Genomic DNA, 13,999 nt, shown 5'->3' on the forward strand with positions numbered 1-13,999 from the left:
CCTATTTCCCCTTTTAAAGATGAATCCAGACTACTGCCACCTGCTGATATGACTCACTCCAGGGCCAATCAGATCATTTGGGGCGGAGCTTTAATGGGTGATGGATAGAAGAGCGTTCATGAACTCATTGTTTAAGTTTTTAACGTCACAACAACGTTTTACCTGGGATCTCCTCAAATCCTCTCCTGACTGGGAGGAATACGTCCCAATGAAATACGGGGTTTTCTTCTCAGACCCTGACGTGAAAGAAGAAAAACGTTCAGCATCGTAATTAAACGCCAGCGGCACACGTACAGAACCCTGAGGAACGCCACACCGACCTGTGTACTGCCGTTTGTGTAAACTGTTGTCTCCGTAATACGTGTCGAGTTGCATAGATGACTGCGCCCTCTGATAGTTGGAGCTGTGTCTTCTTATCCCGAGCATGGCCGGCGAGGACGTAGCGCTACCGCCTGGAGAAAATAAATAAATAAATAAATTAAACTTTACCATCGTCATTAAAGGATCCAGGGATAACTTGTCCTAGACCTGACGTCCACCTGATTGGATGACGGGGGACATCTGCATGGGACTGGTGGGCAGCGTCGGCTGAGACCGGTATCGGTCTCTCTCCAGGGTGGAGACGGGGGTCACGAAGTGGGTGTAGTTCCACCCGTCCTGGTCACACATAGACAATTAAGACAAAGAATAAGATTAAGAATAAAAATAAGGATAAAAAATAAGAATAAGAATAAAATTAAGGATAAGAATAGAAATTAGAATATAAAATAAAAAATAAGCATGAAAATAAGAATAAAAATAAGAGTAAGGATAAGAATAAAAAATAAGAATATGAATAAAAATAAAAATAAGGATAAGAATAAAAAATAAGAATATGAATAAGAATAAAAATAAAAATAAGGATAAGAATAAGAATAAAAAATAAGAATATGAATAAGAATAAAAATAAAAATAAGAATGAGAATAAAAATAAGAATATGAATTAGAATAAAAATAAAAATAAGGATAAGTATAAGAATAAAAATAAGAATATGAATTAGAATAAAAATAAAAATAAGGATAAGTATAAGAATAAAAATAAGAATATGAATTAGAATAAAAATAAAAATAAGGATAAGTATAAGAATAAAAATAAGAATATGAATTAGAATAAAAATATGGGTAAGAACAAAAATAAGGATAAAAAATAAGAATAAAATAAGGATAAAAATAAGAATAAAAATAAGAATAAGAATAAAATTAAGGATACAAATAAGAATTAGAATAAAAAAGAATAAAAAATAATGAAAATAAGAATAAAAATAAGATTAAAAATAAGAATAAACTTAATGAGGGATCAACACAGGTAAATTATACTTTCTTTTTTCCTTTTACTTTACTTTTTCCTTCTTCTTCTTCATCTACAACTCCTCTTCCTCCTATACCTCCTTTTACTCCCCCTGCTTTCTGATTTTCGATCCTCCTCCTTTTCGTCTTCCTCCTCTTTCTCCCTCTGCTCCTCCTCCATCATCTCCTTCTTATTCTTCTCATTTTTCTCCTCCTCCTCTGTAAATTCACTGGTTTTGACCTCCCCCAGGAGTTTAAAGTTCACCTCCTCACCTGCTTGTAGAGGCTCCTCAGCTCCCTGTACTGCCACAGTGTGTTCAGCACCTGAGCCGCTGCCTTCACCACCTTCATCGAGTACCTGTGAGCAGAAATGAAACAATAACAACGTCAGACACATAAACATGGCGTCCTCCGTCTCACCAGCTGGGGGGGCGTGGCCTGTACCCTTTCCCTCGTCCTTTGCTGATGTCCACCAGCTTCTCGATGCCGCCGCTGTCGGCTAAAGCTTTGGCGTTCTCCATGTTGCGGCTGGTGACCTCGTGCAGCGTGCAGCACACCGACGCCACCGTGTCGTCCGACAGCACCGTGGGGCTGCCGCCGGGTAGTCGGTTCACCAGGTCCCTCATGGCGTACTTTCCTGGAGGAGGAGGAGGAACCGGGACTGGGTCAGAAATACTTCAAATCTGTTAAATTATTCATAATCTAATGGACATTATAATGAAGTTTCTATCTGGAATCATAAATAAATAAATCATCTTTGCTTGTTTCTTCATAATGCGCCTGGAAGGATTATTCCACCACCAGGGGGCGACATGTTGCCTCAGACCCACACCACATGATCTAATCTACGCTGCAAAGTTGAAGTTTGGTGGTTTCAGACCTATCAGCTCCTTGTTGCGGACGTCCAGGGCCATGTTGCGGAGGGCGGTGGCCACGGAGCAGACCACCCGGTCGTTGTCCATCCTCAGCAGCTCCACCAGGATGGGAAGACCTTTCTCCTTACGCACCGCCGCTCGGATGTACGCCGAGAACTGAGCACACAAACGCAACGCAGCCTTGAAAATGTGCATCTTGTATTATTAATTAATAACACTTGACATCTTTCCATGAACATTTATTGTTCTTAAGATGTCGGGCCACGTTTTTAAAGCTGCTGGGGTGTTAAGTGGACCGGTGGCTCCATAGAGGGGCACATCCTTTACCCTTTATGGGGCAAGGAACCATATGTGGTAACTTCACGTCTTCGTTCCTCTCAGTGAGATTTAGAACCATGTGGTTTTCATTCAGCCAATCAGAGAAGGTCAAGGAAACACTCTCAGGTCTAATCAGGGTCTAATGTGGGTTTAATGGAAGTCAATGGGACTTTTTTTAATGGTAATTTATAAATCTGATGCTACACAAAAACAAATAATGCAATCAAGTCAATATTTTATATAATCTTGATCAAACCCAAGACTGATTTAAAAAAAGAAAAAAAATGGGGAAATGGCTGATTTCAATGTTGAACACTAAAAATGACAAATTTGACCATTTTTCTCACAAATGAAGCCCTAATATTCCAGAATTAATGTTTATATTGAGTCACGGCCGAGAGATGAAATAATACGGTTATAATGGGAGTCAATGGGACTTATTTTAAATCTGATACAAAACAAAAACTAATAATGCATTAAATCAATATTTTATCTTGGTCATACTCAAGATTGATTTGAAAAAAATGCCCCAGCCTCCAAATATTAGCTTTATGGAAAATAGCTAACTTTTCATGTTTTTTTTGTAAAAATCAGTGACTTTAAGTTAGAATCTTCAAAACGATGGATTTTTTTGGTAGTTTTGTAAAGAGCTGAAGTGGTTTAAGAGATTTATGCAGAAAAAATATTACTCAGTTAAGTTTTAAAGCATTTTTTTTACCGTTACCTTCCAGTTCCCGGCGGAGAGGTTCTGCAGGGACCCGGCGGCGCCCTCCAGGGTGGCGGGGTTGGAGCTTTCAGCCAGAAGGTTGAGGTAGGGCTTCACCACCATCGGGTGCCACAGCAGCTCCGCCCCCCTCAGGGACTGGGGGAAGCCCGGGACCGGCCCGACGCCGTCCCACTGCAAAGTCAAAAATTGTTTAGTTTAGCACAATTTTAGCCGTTTTCGTAGTTTGAGTTTGTTGTGTAGCTAATGTGGATCCATGATATCTTCTGCCACCTTGCTGTCGGGCCAGCCGCCCCGCTTCCTGCCGCGCCTCCTCTTCCCCCAGCAGAGGTAGTCCAGCTCCTTGGCCGGGGAGGAGAAGCCCAGCATGGTGTCCAGCTCCTGGTTGCCAAGGAGACGGGAGGAGGGCATCTCCACCTCCAGCCGGTACGAGAGGTTCCTCAGGGTGCAGACGCTGTTCTCCACGATCTGAGAAAGTAATAATAATAATAATAATAAAACACTTCACCTCAGGGCGTAAATCTTCACAATAATTATCACTTTATTTGAGTGGCTCCACCTTGCTGTCGTAGTCGGACGTGTTGACGCAGGCTCTGAGGACGTGGAGCAGAGAGTCGACCAGACCTTCGCAGCAACGCAGCTGACTCCTCGCCTCCTCCCCGGCCGAGCTCAGGTTCCTCAAGAACAAACACAGAAAAAAAAAAAAAAAACACACATTCCCTCAGACAGGACGAGGAGGTGCAGTGCGTGGATTCCCCCACAGGGTGGCTGCTGAAAACCTGCCCGGATACAGTAAAGCAAGGGAGCCCCTTCCTCCAATAGGAGCTGCTGCATGAGGAGACTGCACAAGAGGCACAACGACTCCCACAATGCATTGCTGCACCATCAATCTACAGCCAGTGGGAGCGAGGAGGGATGCTGCAGGTTTCTGTGCACACACACTCAGACTTTTAGTTTCAGATCTTCCTCAGAAACATTCATCACCAACAGGAGTCCTGCACCAGCCACAACGGCTCCAAGCTTCACCACGTACGCAAGATATTTTAAGATACTGGAGACAACGTGGGGCAAATAATCACGTCCACGTCTCCTGAGGATCTCTCGACTTTTATTTCCAGGAAATGAGATGAAATGTCAGATTGTGTCACATTTAATGTGAGATACAAATTTCTGTTTAAACTATTTTTGATTTTTTTTTTTTGGATTCAAAGATTCTCTAGAAGAAAGAGGAGGAAAAATAAAATCTTTTGCGTCACACGGTTCAGATTAGATGTTGTGCAGCAGATAAAAGGCAACATGTCCACGTCTCCTGAGGATCTTATCAGGGGAAACAGGAAGCGCTAGCATAAGCTGGGAGATTAGGAAGCTAGGAAGAGCTGATGTTTGCTCGGTGGCTACGATGCCAAGAGGAGCTACTATAAACTGGGAGGTTAAGATGAGCTACAATTAGCTAGCAAGCTAGGAAACTAGGAGGAGCTACTGTTAGCCGGGAGGCTAGGAGGAGCTACTATCAACTGGGAGGCAGGGATGCTAAGATGAGTTATTATTGGCTGAAATGCTAGGAAGAGCTACTATTAGCTGGGAAGCTACAAAGAGCTACTAATATCTAGGAGGATAGGAAGAGCTACTATAAGTTAGGAAGCTAGGAATAGCTACTATTAGCTGGGAGGCTAGGAAGAGCTACTATTAGCTAGGAGGCTAGGAATAGCTACTATTAGCTGGAAGGCTAGGAAGAGCTTCTATTAGCTAGGAGGCTAGGAATAGCTACTATTAGCTGGAAGTCTAGGAAGAGCTACTATTAGGTAGGAGGCTAGGAAGAGCTACTATTAGCCGGGATGCTAGGAAGAGCTACTATTAGCCGGGAGGCTAAGAATAGCTACTATTAGCTAGGAGGCTAGGAAGAGCTACTATTAGGTAGGAGGCTAGGAATAGCTACTATTATCTAGGAGGCCCAGGAATAGCTGCTATTAGCTGGAAGACCAGGAAGAGCTACTTTTAGCTAGGAGGCTAGGAAGAGCTATTATTAGCTAGGAGGCTAGGAATAGCTACTATTAGCTAGGAGACCAGGAAGAGCTGCCATTAGCTAGGAGGCTAGGAATAGCTACTATTAGCTAGGAGACCAGGAAGAGCTGCCATTAGCTAGGAGGCTAGGAATAACTGAAATTAGCTGGGAGACCAGGAACGGCTACTATTAGGTGGAAGGCTAGGAATAGCTACTATTAGCATGAATGCTAGGAAGAGCTACTATTAGCTAGGAGGCTAGGAATAGCTACTATTAGCTGGAAGTCTAGGAAGAGCTACTATTAGGTAGGAGGCTAGGAAGAGCTACTATTAGCCGGGATGCTAGGAAGAGCTACTATTAGCCGGGAGGCTAAGAATAGCTACTATTAGCTAGGAGGCTAGGAAGAGCTACTATTAGGTAGGAGGCTAGGAATAGCTACTATTATCTAGGAGGCCAGGAATAGCTGCTATTAGCTGGAAGACCAGGAAGAGCTACTTTTAGCTAGGAGGCTAGGAAGAGCTATTATTAGCTAGGAGGCTAGGAATAGCTACTATTAGCTAGGAGACCAGGAAGAGCTGCCATTAGCTAGGAGGCTAGGAATAACTGAAATTAGCTGGGAGACCAGGAACGGCTACTATTAGGTGGAAGGCTAGGAATAGCTACTATTAGCATGAATGCTAGGAAGAGCTACTATTAGCTAGGAGGCTAGGAATAGCTACTATTAGCTGTAAGGCTAGGAAGAGCTAGGAAGAGGAAACAGACGGTTGAAGCTCATTTTGACGACTGAGGTCTTATACGTTGGAGAAATATATTCAGAATGTTTGTGTCTTATTTAGTCTGAAGCTTCTTATTTCAGTCTGAAGCCGTGCACCTAAACGTCACGACCAATAACAAGCTGCTTCCTACTTTCTAAACCCGTAACCAGAGGGCGGGGTGCGCTTGATTCGCCGGCCCTCACCTCAGGCAGCCGGTGGTGTTGCGCAGCAGCAGCGACGACTGGAACTTGACCTTGTGGTCGTCGCGGTGGGAGACGCTGCTCCAGCCGGAGTGAGGGATGACCACGGTGTTGGTGAGCGTGCTCAGAGCGTCTCTGATGATGGTCATCTTCACGGCGTCACAGGAGGACAGGTTCCACAGGACTCCTGGAGGAGGGAGGAGGGAGGAGGGAGGAGACGCAGAGGAGCAGGTTACACGCCAACGTCAGGCCAGAAGTATTCTGGGATATGTTCTGGGAAGAGGAGGCAACGTTAGGCCAGAGGTGAAGGTTTGATTGTTTTCAGAGGTCAGGGGGAATACACAGAGGGGGGCGGAGCTACGGCTGGACCAGGGGGCGTGGTTAAAACAAAGAAACTAGTAAAACAACATGCATACATCACGACATAACACTTATCTCTAGCGTCTATCACTTTATCTCCATCAGTTTATCACGTCTGATCCTCGTCCTGTTTTTATAAACCACATTATCTCGGCATCTGTCTCCAGGTCTGTGGCGAGATCTGTTCTGTCAACACCAGCGAGCGTTGGAGCCTCCGCCGCTCTCACCTCCCACGGAACAGACGACGCCGCGATTAGCACCACGCTATCAGCCGTTAGCCATTAGCCATCAGGCCGACGCCCACCACTCAGGTTTCATGTGTCACGCCAGCGTTTGGAGGAAGACGGACCGGATGGAGCTTTTTTTATTCAATCATGTTTTATTCAATCAGCTTCAGTCTTTTCCTTAAAGTCATTCACTGAGATTTCATGGTGATTTGCATATTCAAATAAAAAGTGATGCAGTAAATTTTAAGGTAACTGGAAGGTGAAAACAATAATATTAAATAATAATATATTGTTGTCCTCAAGGAGGCCAAGCAGAAAAAAAAGGAAGAAGAATGAACCAATCGGGAGGCGGCTCTGATTGGAAGCCACACCCACTCTTTGGCCTGAGCCAATCAAAATATAGTATCATCATCATCAAGCCACTGAATGAAATAATTAGAAAGTTTGTCCTAAGCTCATGCATTATGGAGGACCAAATCTGCCATAATTAAAAATACATAATAAATAAAAAAATAAATAAAATAATAAAATAAATACATAAATAAATGAATTAATAAATAAACACCTACAGATATATTCCATAAATAAATAAATTATTCAATATATTAATATATATGCCATAAACAATTCAATGAATAAATATCTAAATATATGCCAGAAATGCAATTTATTTATTTATAATTATGGCAGAGTTGGTCCTCCACATTGAGGAAAATTCAGTTCCCCTATATGGAGGACCAACTCTGCCATAAATGAATACATACACCACTTAATATCTAAATACATATGTGCCATAAATAAATTAAAAAACTAATATCTAAGTATATGCCATAAATGCAATCTATTTATTTATTTATAATTATGGCAGAGTTTGTCCTCCATATAGGGGAACTGCCATATATATATATATATACCATAAATAATTCAGTAAATAACTAAATATATGCCATAAATGCTATTTATTTAAAGATTATGGCGTTCGCATATTATTTCCTCTGTTCCTCTGTCATCTATGGCCACTTACAGCTTCCGTAGGTGTTTCCGTTACCATTTTTGGTTTTGCGCATTTCTAGTTTGAATGAAAACTGTCTCACTTGGTTTCCTCAAAAATTAATCCGCTCAGTAATCCGACACATCCAGAGTCTGGTCTGGACCTACCGGTGACCAGCTCCCGGACCTCGTTGTCGGTGGTCTTCCTGAGGAGGCGCAGCAGCGCGGGGATGCCGCCGCAGTTCCTCAGCGCCACCTTGTTGTTGTCGGTGGCTTTGCCGTACACCAGGTTCCTCAGGGCCCCGCAGGCGCTTTTCTGGACCTCGGAAACCTTGTGGTCCAGCAGGTCCACCAGGTGCTGGATCCCTCCCAGGTGACACACCTGCAGACCGGGAACCAATCACAGAGGAGGATCAATAATAACAATAATAAACATCATCATAAACCAAGATGGAAGCCATGTGGGCGGCCATGATGGAGACATCTTCCTCTAGTTGTATTTTATAATGTTATAAATCGGGTTTTTTCAATCAAAATCTCCCAAAGTGTAAACAGAAGCTCCTCCCCACCTCCACCTTGACCCTGTTGTCTCCGTAGCACAGGTGCTGCAGGTAGGCGGCGGCGTTGGCCTGGACCGAGGGGAAGTGATGCTGCAGCATGTGTATGACCTCTGGAAGCTCTGGGTCACGCCAAGCAAACTCCCTGGAGGGATGTTAGCACGCTAACATTAGCACGTGCTCACTCACTCACCTAGCGACATACAAAACTTTTACCTGACGACAACTTTCTAGGGACGTTTGAGACGTTTTCTAGGGTGGAAATGTTTCCGCGGCGTTAGTACCTGGGGTCCTTGTGGATGCTCTCGATGGACGGGGTCCGGGTGACCACCCGGTCCACCAGCCCGGAGTGTCTGTGGGAGTAGACCGGCTCACCGGAGACCCTGAAGGAGTCGACGTAGACGGCCGCGGAGCTCAGCCCATAGCTGCTGCTTCTTTGGTACGGCAGCGTGCCGCAATGGCTTGTGGTCCGAGGAAGGGTCCCCATACCTGGGGGGGGATATTTAACTTCATATCATTCCAAAAAAATAAATATTTAGGACATTTTGGAGCTCATGCATGCACAGACTCTGAAGTTTTTGCTTTGAAAAACCGTGTCGGTTGAATCCTGTGATGACTTTTATCAATGCAATCAGAAGAAATTTGAGTAAAAGCATTTACTCAGCTCACGTCCAGAGCTCTGATTGGTTCAAAAAGCTGCTGCTGTCTCATAAAAACACCCAGAGGAGCGTTAAAAAAAAAAAACAAAACAGGCCACAGGTGTTGAGTTGATATTGGAGAATTGGGGTGCAGTACCTGTGCTTGTCCTGTATAGGGCGCCCTGGGGGTCATGGGTGGGGCTGTGGTACAGGGGGCTGTGGAAAGAGGGGCGTTCGTCGAACACCGGCGTCATGTGGCAGTCCGGAGACAACGCCGCCCTCAGCTCTGGATCCATCTGCGTCCCTGCGTGGCCGGCGTACGAGCTGTGAAGCCCTGCAGGGAAAAAAACGGAGTAAATATAGATGGTTTGTGTTCCACACTTTAAGGAAACGTGAGCTCAGGAGGGACGACTTAATCAATACCTGCAGATTTACAGATTTCACAGAATGCTTCATTTATTGAGACACTTCAGGACACAGCTGCAGATAAAAGTTTGGAGTTTTTGTTGAGGACGTCTGCAGCAGATCCTTTAAATCCTGCAGCTTTAGGAGGTGGAGGCATCCTCAATGTATCTGGACCCAAACCTCCACAGATGCTGGTTTTTAATGTGCAACTAGAACTAGAAGCTACAATCGATCAGGCTCCATCAGCTGATCGGTAACAGCCTAATCTTTTATATCCACTTAATGCTCATCTCCCCGGTGTAATCTGGGATTAATCTGGATGCGTGGGATAACTGGGAGCACGGACCGAGGCCACGCATTAGGCCACTTAGCAGCGCCGCAGGATGGAAACCACTCAACTGAGGAAGGCATTTCGTTTGGTTCACTGACTCTGCATCACGCACACGATCCATCCAGTCTTCGCACGCGCAACAACGCGAGACATGAACGTGTATGCACGCGCAGGAAAAACTAGAGGAGGCGCAGCAGCACGATGAGAAATAAATAATAAATAAAAGCCTTCCAGCGCCATCAGCTGATAATCACATGCTGACGCTCCACGGGGCTTTTGTGGTAGAAACACCCCTATATGGGTCAGAGGCAGCGGCTTAGAGAAGTGACACGGGGCAGGACGGAGGAATAAATCTGTGTCGCCGCTGCAGCATCAGCAGCGTTTCCCCCCCCGGCTGTAAATCCTCCTCCAGCGCGCACAGGAGAAAGTTGTCGATAGCCGGTTAATAAGAATAAGGGAGGAGTTTCCCTGCATGGCCAAGACGAAGCTGCTCCGGGTTAAGTTTCTTTCTGGGCCTCGAAGGCGTTTGTAAAATAATCCTTCCTCGTCTTAACCGATCATTCACTGAGAAGGTTGGACGAGGTTTTACAGCTCGTTTCTGCTTCAAACACGGTTTAAATCGTCACAACTCGTTTCCACCGGTAAACTGATCAATGGCGACTCCGTCCCAGGAGTCAGAAAACATCTCGTTAGATGAGACAGAGACGGAGCAGGAGGTTTTTATTAATGCGTGAAAGGCTCGACTAGTATTCGGTATCAGTCGTTCTCTGCAGAATCTTGCACAATATCCACGTTGCATTTCTGTCTTTATGCAACTCATGCTCCAAACTGTCTTTAAGCGCTGTGGGTTTAACCCCGCTCTCCTCCAGCTGCTGCACATCAATCACAACCAGCACCAAGAAAAATTAAGCCTGGAAGATTACATCCCTTAGTTTTCATACATCAAATAAAAATCCATCAAACCAGCAGCATTATCTGGCAGCGCTGCACGATTATTCCACTGAGCCGGGATCCCAGATACAATCACCTGCAGAGTTTGCACTTCTTTGCCTCAAAGTTATTTTGTCCAACGCGCGGCTTTATTCAGTGGTTTCAGGAAACTCTGCAGAGTTCCCGCTCGGTTAAAAAAAAAGGCTTTTGTGCTTCGGTGTTAAAGGAACAGAGGGGATAGATAGACCGGAGCCTCCGGGGCTGATTGAAAGGACGGAGGACGAAAGAAAAGCTGCGTCTTCCACGTGTGCACGCAACAAAACATGGAGCCGGCGCGTCCGGGAGGAACGACGAGTCGCTTTAAGCTCCAAAAACATCGAGAAATGATTAAAAATGTGTTTTTTCTACACTGATTTAAACGTCTCTATAATCTTTTAGTTTTTTTTTGTGAAACATTCACCAGCTCAACGTCTTCTTTTTTCGCCTGAAACATTTATTTAAAGAAGGTCGCAAGTCAAAAAGTCGCATTATTTCAATAAATAAATGAAACATCAACAACTATCAGACTCTTTTAAAGTTTGCCTGCACAACTAACACAACTTACTCTGAACCAAGATGTGTGAGACAAGTAGAAGGTAAAGAGTTAAAAACGTATACGTGCATCCTGGGAATAAACCGTATTCTGAGGAGCAGGTTTGGGCCATAAATAGGCTGCAAGCAAAGACTCTCAGGAGGAAACTCCTCTTTCTGTTCTCATTCTACACAAACTTTCCACAAAACAAACTAAAGTGATATTAACGATTAGCCACATTAGCTACACAGGACTAGAAGGATTATATTTATGACCACCTATGTGGTTCAGAGATGCTGGACTTTAAGATAACGCTCTGTTCTATTCAGTGTCCACTGGCTCTTAATATCCCACATGTTGGGGCTGAGGTAGGAAAACTTGAGTGTTTTGACTTCGCTTTTCCATTACAGCGCCTATGCTAAGCTAAAGCTAACAGCTGATTATCATTATATATGCCTGGACTGATTAAAAACAAGTTGTTCTCACTTATTTAACTCTGGTGGAACACGTATCTCTGTAAATATTTGGAAATTGACTCACTTTTAACATCAGCCTCTAGTGGCCATTTATGGAACTGCACATCCACTTGTTAAGAACTAATCAGGAACGTCTTTAATTAAATGATAATTGGTTATTTTTGCCTGTTGCTTGCAGATTTTGAGCATTAAGTCGGCGGGATTCCTTTTCGCAGCTTCTTTTTTTTTTTTTTTTATAAATTCTGATTAAATATTAACGTGGAAATTACTCAAATGAACCTTTCAATATTTAAAGATGCAGAGGGTTTTTGATTGAAATCAATCAACAGAACATTGCTGCCATCTTAATGCTAACTTAAAGAGAGCGCCCCCTAGTGGATAAATTGGGAACTGTAGTTACTTTTGATTGAAATTTGCAGATAAAATGTGTTTTTTGCAAGTCACTGACATAAATCACAAAACCTCTTACGTCATTGGTATTTCTTGCCATCATAACTTTCGGTTTAATTGTTTTTTTGGGAGGGGTGGGGGGTTCAAACCGTGTGCTGTGTACATTTAACAGACCCTCACTGTCATGCAGGGATCCCCGGTCCGGTTCAGGCAGGAAAAGTCCTTCCTTATTTTTGTCTTTTTTGCAATTTTGAGGGCAATAAGTCGACATTTTATTTCATTTTATTTTATATTCTGCTGCTTATCACGTTGTTGTTTGTTTTAACTGAGGTTTTAGCCGGACTGACCTATGAGGCTGTCGGGCCGGGGGAGGGCGCTCCTCTGGTACAGCCCGTATGGGTCGGCGCCGTACGCTAACGGCTGGCTCTGTCTGGGCAGCGTTGAGCCGTAGTGTTGGGGCACGGCCGTCATCCCCGAGCGAAGCGGCGACCCCGTCAAGCCCCGCCCCTCGATCAGAGACAGGGTGGACCCCAGCCGTGCACCTCCTCCCATCCCAGATACTCCCCCTCCTCCACCTCCACCTCCACCTCCTCCACCTCCGCCGTTGCCGTCGGTCGGGGAGGTCGGCGACGGGCAGGAGGGCGGCATGGACGTCCCGGGGAAGATGGCGGCCAGAGGCTTGGGCTCGGACAGGATGGGGGAGTCGTAGGTGCTGCCTTGGGAGGTTCGAAGGGAGATGCGGGAGGGGGAGACGGTGCCACACCCGGGGGACTGGCTCCTGGAGGGGAGGGAGGCCATCCTCCGCAACACCCGGCTGGAGGCCTGCGCACAGGAGAGGAGGGGTTATTCAAAAACTAGTTCATCAGAGGCGTAAATTGGCCCGAGCAATCGACACTAAATGACATTTAACGACATTTTTACTCATTTCTAATTAACATTCACTTGGTTCCCGGCGTCCGAGCTCCAAAATGTCAACACCCACAACACTGCCGACAATTAATGGCTGATTCCTGAATAAATATCTGCCCCCGTTTACAAGTAACGCAACACTTTCCAGAGCATTAACTTTTCAGACCTTATCGATTATTGATTCAGTGTGAAGGGACGTTCCTCGTCCGTAAACCAGCGAGGTTTTTTTTTTTTTTTGACCGTGTTACACGATCGTGATTAGCGGCTGGAATTAGCCCCGATGTCTTCAAGCTGTAGCTCAACAAATTAGCATTTTAAGGACGTGTCATGTGTGAAAGCTAATTAGTTTCTCCAGCTACCGAAGCGACTATAGGTCAAGAATAAGATGAGAACTTTAAGATAATGACAAAATGTGTGGAAACTTCATATTTTAATGCCGTGTTTTTCTAACTGGCCCTTTTTCAAACTCTGGATCTTACTAACCAAAGGAAATAGTGGAAAACTGTTAGAAAAGTCTTAATCTTTACTCAGTACTGTCTTCTAGCAGTTTGATTAATATGACTTTATCTAATCTTATCTAATCTAATCTAATCTAATCTGTACTATAATTTCTTCTAATCTCATCTAATTAATCCAATCAAATGTTATCTAATCTAAGTAAATCTAATCTAATTACTCTAATCAAATCTAATTAACCTAATATAATCTCTTCTAATTTTATTAATCTAACTAACCTAATCTAATCTAATCTAATCTAATATAATATAATATAATATAACTAATCTAATCAAATCTAATTAACCTAATATAATCTCTTCTAATTTTATTAATCTAATCTAAGTAACCTAATCTAATCTAATCTAATCTAATTAACCTGATCTAATCTAATCTAATCTAATCTAATCTAATCTAATCTAATCTAATATAATCTCATCTAATCTAATCTAATCTAACCTTATCTAATCTAATCAAATCTAATTAACCTAATATAATCTCTTCTAATTTTATTAATCTA

General features: G+C 43.7%; 1 protein-coding gene across 4 annotated transcripts in view; it reads right to left on the reverse strand.

Moving 5' to 3' along the window:
• LOC125000636 (plakophilin-4-like) overlaps positions 1–13,999 on the reverse strand; it is a 30,574-nt gene that overhangs the window by 3,822 nt on the left and 12,753 nt on the right. For 3 of the 4 annotated variants that reach the window (XM_047576229.1, XM_047576227.1, XM_047576230.1), the window contains exons 7-21: positions 12,423–12,897; positions 9,130–9,306; positions 8,619–8,823; positions 8,347–8,479; positions 7,946–8,159; positions 6,204–6,387; positions 3,803–3,920; positions 3,517–3,711; positions 3,238–3,417; positions 2,207–2,357; positions 1,771–1,963; positions 1,600–1,684; positions 540–657; positions 321–452; positions 163–236 (exon numbers count right to left, since the gene is read on the reverse strand). In XM_047576229.1, coding sequence (XP_047432185.1) covers positions 163–236; positions 321–452; positions 540–657; positions 1,600–1,684; positions 1,771–1,963; positions 2,207–2,357; positions 3,238–3,417; positions 3,517–3,711; positions 3,803–3,920; positions 6,204–6,387; positions 7,946–8,159; positions 8,347–8,479; positions 8,619–8,823; positions 9,130–9,306; positions 12,423–12,897 — 2,634 coding nt within the window. The remainder of the gene's footprint in view (positions 1–162; positions 237–320; positions 453–539; positions 658–1,599; positions 1,685–1,770; positions 1,964–2,206; positions 2,358–3,237; positions 3,418–3,516; positions 3,712–3,802; positions 3,921–6,203; positions 6,388–7,945; positions 8,160–8,346; positions 8,480–8,618; positions 8,824–9,129; positions 9,307–12,422; positions 12,898–13,999) is intronic. The other variant, XM_047576228.1, reaches the window with a different exon arrangement.

Source organism: Mugil cephalus, chromosome 23, assembly GCF_022458985.1.
Source record: "Mugil cephalus isolate CIBA_MC_2020 chromosome 23, CIBA_Mcephalus_1.1, whole genome shotgun sequence".
In the NCBI taxonomy this organism is placed as follows: Eukaryota; Metazoa; Chordata; class Actinopteri; order Mugiliformes; family Mugilidae; genus Mugil; species Mugil cephalus.